The sequence below is a fragment of the Cyrtonyx montezumae genome, unplaced genomic scaffold (assembly GCF_038088225.1).
Source record: "Cyrtonyx montezumae isolate F1298 unplaced genomic scaffold, pur_monq_1.0 scaffold_3, whole genome shotgun sequence".
NCBI lineage: Eukaryota > Metazoa > Chordata > Aves > Galliformes > Odontophoridae > Cyrtonyx > Cyrtonyx montezumae.
The window spans coordinates 158,691,142-158,698,099 of record NW_027072034.1 but is presented as its reverse complement, the minus strand read 5'-3'; the positions used below and the strand labels follow the sequence as shown (position 1 = coordinate 158,698,099).

The window sequence follows — 6,958 nt, the reverse complement described above, 5'->3', positions numbered from 1 at the left end:
GGACCCCTTTGCTCTTTAGGGCTCAATCTGAAGGGATCTTCCCTTCTGGTGCCCCGACAGTTCAAAGACATCCCTTTGGAAGTCCAAGGCAGCAGTTTTGCTGACCTCCCTCCTGATTTCACCAAGAATAGAGAACTCTTAACATTTAGTGGTCTCTCCGCACAACACAGCTCCTGACAACCTCGTCTCCCACCGTGCCTTCTCTGTTCATAGAATCACCTTATCCTTAACCATAGAGATTTGACATTATTATTCCCAGCCCCGAGCTCTACAATACTGAAACACTAACACAGAGAGCCACACCACCACCCCTCCTTCCTTGCATATCTCTTCTGAAGCTTATAGCCATCCACTGCAGCACTCTAGTTGTGGGAGTGATCCCACAACTGCTGACTTTCGTAGCTGTTCTCTGTCTTGTGTACATGAGCAACTGATATTGGCATAGACAGGTTCTCTGGTTGAACCACAAGTCCTCTCACAGGGACTGCAGCAATCACAGAGCCTGTCACAGGGTTTGGACCAACTGCAGGGCCTGTCACAACGATAGGGCCTATCATGAGGGCAGAAGCAACTGCAGGGCCCATTGCAGAGCTTAGAGCAGCCACAGCACCCGTTGGCCCGTCACAGCTGTAGGAACTGTTGCAACTGCAGGGACTGTCACCACAGTTGGAGCAACTACTGGGTCCAATGGGGAGTTGGAACAGTTGCAAGGCCTGCTGAGTTTTCATCAGCTCCAAACATTTCTTCCCCGAGAGAGATATGAGTGCATATATATATATATCTTTACAAAACAAGTGATACAACGCAATTGCTCACCACCTACTGAATGAAGTCCCACACCACTCTCTGTCTCCCCCAGCCAAACTCCCATAGTTTATTTTTCACACTACATCATACTGCATGGAGTATCCCTTTGGCCAGCCTAGGTCAGCTGACCTGGTTCTGTCCCCTCCTAAAATATCAGTGTTTGATCAACATTGTTTTTCTCCTAAAGCCAAAACATAGCATCACACCAGATGAAAGCAAGCTGTTCCAACAGAGATCAGGACAATGACATTTCAAAGGTGACAGAGAGCAGCTCAGTAATCACTTCTTACAACTCCATCAGCACGTGTGGGTACAGACAGCCCGGAGGAGGCAACTGGGCAAGCAAGGCTGCAGCTCAGCCCAGAGGACTGCCCTGCCCTGTGCTGACCGTATGCGCTGTATGTACTGCAGCATCCCCAGAGCAGAACCGGCCCTCAGACCTGATGGCACTGCCCTAATGAAGGAAGAAAGCTGTAATACAGCTGGAAGCAGCCCTGGGCCTGACATACTCTGAATATGGTGGCACCCCTAAGCCCATAAACAAGCCCAGAACTTGACTGTTCCTGCCAGTGCAGTCTCTGTCCATGGAGGATTTTGATCACTGTGCCCCACTGAAGATGTGGCCAGAACACAGCTCAGCCTGGACTGGGCTACTGGAAGGAAGGTCTGATAAAATGCTGTGATAGAGAAAACCCTGTAGTCAAGGTCCCTCAGTCAGCCCACCTCAGGAGAAGTAGAGAAGAACAAAGCTGACAAATGACTGAGGGATCTTTGCAGCTGAGGAACAGAGCTAGCAGGTGTGTATGGCACACAAGTGCTCCTACACTTGATTTCAGGACTGACTGTGGGATGTTTGTTCTGATGTTGGAGATGGGAGTGGCTTTGTGCCCAATGCGGCCCCTGCTGTGTGAACTGGCTCCCTCAGCCCCCTCAGGGCCAGCTATGGGAATTTGAAGCCCAACACTTCACTGGGGAACGGCTGGGTGTGTGGGTCTGCCCTCGCTGCCTGGACTGTCTCCTAAGTTCAGGCGCTGAACCCCCTGAGGATCTCGATGTTGCTGGTCTGGCCAAGCTGCGGGCACTGCTCTGAGCACCTGAGGCTGGCATTTGCCTGCTGCCATGGTGTCTTCTGGGGCGGCTCTGGGAACGACGTTGCAGTGGAGAGCGGCTTCGTGTCCGATCTGTCTCCCGCTGCCTGGGACGCCTTCTGCATGTAGCTGCTGGGGTCACCCTGGATGACCCCAATGTCCCATGTCCGTTGGGGGTGTGGGAGCTGCTCTCAGAGTTTGATGTGCACCTGCTGCCATGGTGTCCCTGATACTGCTCAGATGTATTCTGGTCCTCACATAAATGTGGGCAGTTTATCCTCTGCTCGTTCATCACATTGCTGTGCTCAGGCAGCTGGGAATTGTGTGATGGCCCTGGATCTGCCTGACTGTTGGGGCTGCAGCTGATGTTCTCAGGTTCCTGGGAGCTGAGATGAGATGGCTCCAGACCCTCCTGGCTGGCAGTCCTGGGGCCAGCAAGCTCATTGTTGCTGCTGGAGGCTGTAAAGGGAGGCAGGAAGGTCAGCATGATTAGAGACTCTAGCAAGGCCAATCTGAGCACCTTCCACCACCAGGCCTTGCATGGCTCCAGCCCAGCAGCAAGTGGCTGATTGCTTCTTGCCCGTACCCAGGCCAGCACAGCTGTTGCACTCCCAGGTGGTTGTTGTGTTACTTAAGTAGGAGCACTGTCGGTGTGTGCTTTCAGTGGCACAGGAGCTGCACTGGAGCAACTGCCAGGGCCTGGGGAAGCAAACAGGTTGTAGCTGTAAGAAACAAATAAGCCAAGCCAAGAAGTGCCCAGCACATCTCTGGTGCTCAGTCCTTGCTCCCCCAGCCTGTGGTGATGCTGAGATCCCCCACAGAGCTTCAGAGAGCTGCTGCAGTGCAGGAACTCACCCCTCTCTCTCTGCCTGCTCCCTGCCTCCTGGGTAAAGGCACATGCTGACATCACAGCGCCTGTGCCTCTCTAGATCTAGTGATGGGAATGTGTCATCTTCCATCCAAGTTGGTCTTCTACAAAAGAAGAGAAGTGATGAGCTCCCAGTGCGCCCAATGTAAAATCCCTCTTGTCCACCCCAACCCAATTTCCAGCTTCTCCATGAAGCTGAGTCACGGTTTCATGAGATAGCAAAGGGCCAGGCCTACTGGGACAGACCCTGGGCAGGTCCAGCGCTTGCACATTATGGTCTGCAGAACTGAGGAGAAGGACACCAACCTCTCTGGGATTTGGATCCCCATGGTGGACATTTCTGAGCAGAATTGGTGTTTGTCTTGACAAACGGGGCACCGGAAGCACACAGTGCCAGTGTGCATGGCCTGTTGCTGCAGGAGAAGCACAAGCAGTGTGAGCGTGAGCGGGGCCTGGTGCTGCTTAGCACCAAGCGTGCCTGCGGCGTGAGGGGAGGGCTCCTACCTGGATGCAGTCCCGGTGGAACCAAGTATGTTTGCACACTGGGCACACCAGGTTGTGGTAGGCTGCGCTGTTCTTCATAGGCTCCAGGCAGATGACACACTTGGTGCCATCTTCTGGAGCTTCCTGAACTGTCTGTTGAATGCAATGCTCCTGGCAGAAGGATCTGGGGGAAGATGAAGGGATGAGCATAGTGAGGAGTGCTGCAAGGAGGGCAGAGGAGCAGGAAGGAGCCACAGGCTCTGGCTCTGGCTCTGGCACGCTGCTGGGAGGTGTTGCTGAGGTTTCCTCCCTGCCTTGGCTGCTGCTGACAGCCCTTACCTGTGCTCTCCAAAGAACTGGATGATACAGTCCGCATCCACAGCGCAGGGCAGATGGAAACTTTGTTCACAGCCGCTCTCTGCGCATGTGATGGCGGCTCCCCTCTCGCCACAAACACAGCATTGCTGGAAAGAGCAGAACAGCCCCATCAGCAGCAGGCTAAGGACCCCATAGCCAACCGCACGCATCTGGACAGAGCACAGCACAGGTTGTGGGCACTGCTGGGCCGCATTCTGCAGAGCTACCTGACAGGGACAAGGCTTGCCTGCTGTGGCAGGACTTTGTTCTGGAACCAGTCAGAGTGGCCACAATTGCTTTCTCTGGCTCCAGATTAATCTGGTATGAGCCTCTCCTGGCACAAATCTGCCTACTTTGTTTAGGTCCTCACCTTCTGTTTTGCCTGCTTGACCTTGTGTATGATGGCATGAAGGGGGAACCCCAAAATTCCCTCCAGAAAGTTGTCTTCTTGATAAAGGCCAGTGGCAAACAACTGTTTTAAAAGACAAAAGAACAAATTAGTATGTTTTGAACTTAAGGATGCGAGGTTTATCTTAGACTTTTACAAGAATATTCTTTACTCAGAGGCTGGTGAGTCACTGGAAGAGGCTGCCCAAAGAAGCTGTGGATTCCCTACCTACTCTTGGATGTATCTCTAGGCCAGTTTGGACGGGGACCTTAGCAACCTGATCTGATGGGTGGCAGCCAGACCACGGCAGGGTGCTTGGACCTGAATGGGCTCTAAGGTTTCTTCCACTGCAAGAAGCCAGTCTATGATTTCATGATTCTATGATTTTATGAATCTGTAAAGTTCTCATTAGGATGGAAGGGAAGAGACCATTACTTTTGAGAAGCTGAAAGGAGCCCCAAGGGAACTCACCAGGCAAAATGAATGGACAAGGATCCCTTTCTTCTGACATAGATACCCAAAGATGCTTGGGTCAACATCTGCCCGGCCACACAGCATACATGCTGCAGAGAGGAAATGCAAGCAGCAGTGAGTACCTTGCTGGACCACTTGTCCCTGAGGGCTGTCCCCAGGGTCCTGCTCTGTGCCTGCCATGCTGGCTGAGCAGCAGGGCTGGAGGTGATGGAAGGGAAAGGCCACTGCAGGCCCAATGGTGCCAACAGGCAGCCACAGCCCAAGCTGGACCCCTTTGCCAAGGAGCAGAGGGACTCTGCCCCATGGCAGCTGGGGAGCCCCTGCCTGCCCCTTCCTTCCCTCTCAGCCACAGACGGACCCCCAGCACCCCTCCTTCTGGCAGTGGGGGCTACATGCAGGGATACTTTGCTCTCACATGGCCACTCTGAATCCGGGGCCTTCCTCTTCTTATCAGACATCATGTGCGTCAACAATGAGCACTAGGAGAGTCCCTACTCTCTCTGCACCTCACCAGACTGCACTGATTTGCAGCCTAAGCCCGGCAGCCTTTGTTCTGCTCCAAGCCTCAAGGGCTGCAATGTCAACTCCACGGGGAGTGCTCTGTGACATCATGGCCACCACCTCACAGGAGGTGTGGGCATGGGTCCTCAGCTGCCAAACAAGAGGGTGGCAGCTCCACAGCTTCTTGGGCAACCTGTTCCAGAGCATCAGCACACTTCAATTAAATAATTTCCTCCCAGCATCCAATTTGTATCTCCTCTTTTTTTTTTTTTTTTTTTTCCCCATACTGTACATCACTTTCAGAGCAGCTAGTAAGTTCCCTCAGGTACTTGACACCTTTCTCCATGGTGGTTCACCTGTCTGTAGAACATTCTATATCTTCCTTGAAGGGATACCTTTCCTTCACAGCTAACAACAGTCACCTGTTGTGGGAGACATTGTCAAAAGCCTTGCTGAAGTCAGAGTATACAACATCCACTTCTCTCCATCAGATGACATCATAGAAGGCTTCCAGGTCAATCAGGTGTGGTTTCCCCGATGAATCCATATTGGGTACCGATACCTTCTACTCTTCCAGTTTCTTGGAGATGATATTAAGAAGATGGTGTTCCACCACCTTTCTAGGGACAGAGGTGAGGCTGACTGGCCTGGAGTTTCACTCTGCCCATGGTAGGTAGTTGGAACTAGTTGAACTTTAAAGTCTTTTCCAACCCAAGTCTTCCCATGATCCTTCAGTAACCAACTCTGCTGCAGTACTGTTGCAAAGAGCTTAACAGTCGGACTTCTGGTCATCATGGCTGACACTCTCATGATCTCATTGAGGCTAAAGGCTGGGACAAAGCTTAACTAAGCCGGAAACATCTTATCTTCAGTGTTTATCTCAGACACACAAATCTTCCAGTCTACTTTTGTGTTATGGACAGTAGGGAAAATATTAAAGATGTGTGTCACGTCTTATCCCTTTCAACTTTCAATAATTTCAACTCTCTTGACATTATTTTCCTTGCCAAGCATTTGAAACACTTGTCACTAAAACTATGGTATTGTGACCAAAAAAAAGTTACATAACAAAAAAAAATCATGACTGCTAAGAGTATTTTCATTAACAAAAGAAAGTTCTTTCAAATTCCCTTATTCATTCAATTAGCTCTTTAAACTTTTAAGCCTTCAAGCACCCATAAATAATATCTTTGCTAAGAATGGCTGGTTAACATCAGCAAAGAGACTGGAGAGGAAATCTGTCTCCACTGCAGATTGAAGGGGAAGTGTTTGATGTTGCTAAGGCCTGAAAAAAAACCCATCTCATTGCTTATTAAAACCCATAGGTACAAGCTGAGATGCTCAAATGTTCAAAGAAAATATGATGTGATGATGCTATGAGGAACTGTCCCTTCTTCAGGAGGATGGAACTTTTCTCTTGGGCAAATGCATGGAAACATCACATCCCAGGGCCCATTGAATTAGAAAAGTAGATCAGAAGGAGACATGAAAAATAAAGGGCTTCTTTCTGAGAAATAATTTGCCAGTGAAATGCAGTATGACCTCAACCAAAATGAATCTAAATTCAGACCAGTTTTTTTCCAGATCAGGATCCACATAGCACACAAGTTCCAAAGAGTCCGAATCCTGTCCTCAGTAAGCATTCAGTTCACAGTTTGAGCTCTGACTGCCCCAAATCTAGAAGGCAACATAACAGTTCTTCAAGAATCCAGGTACACATCTGAAATTGCGGCTTCAATTTAGATGGGATAGCACAAGTGTGTCCTCAGTATCACAGTTTGTCTATGTAGTTGTGGTACTAGTGAGATACTGTATGGGTCATTTCAGCATGGCTACAAAGGAAGCTTTACTATCAGTGTGGTGTGACTGGGGAGCTATTATGGCCCTGACCCTGTTTTGCTAATGAGAAATGTGAGTCTACATCACAGCACAGAACTCAAGGCTTAATTCAGATCAATATCCAAGACGTCTTCACCTTAAGGTTTTAAGATT

General features: G+C 50.1%; 1 protein-coding gene across 1 annotated transcript; it reads right to left on the bottom strand.

The window, feature by feature from the left end:
• Positions 1-1,737: 1,737 nt before the first annotated feature.
• Positions 1,738-5,312, bottom strand: LOC136051495 (PHD finger protein 7-like). Its single transcript, XM_065740937.1, has 8 exons — positions 5,259-5,312; positions 3,974-4,075; positions 3,586-3,710; positions 3,268-3,430; positions 3,070-3,176; positions 2,751-2,867; positions 2,482-2,594; positions 1,738-2,354 (listed from the first exon to the last, which is right to left on the bottom strand). Exons 1-8 carry the CDS (start codon positions 5,310-5,312, stop codon positions 1,738-1,740), a joined length of 1,398 nt encoding a protein of 465 aa, XP_065597009.1.
• Between the last annotated feature and the right edge of the window lie 1,646 nt (positions 5,313-6,958).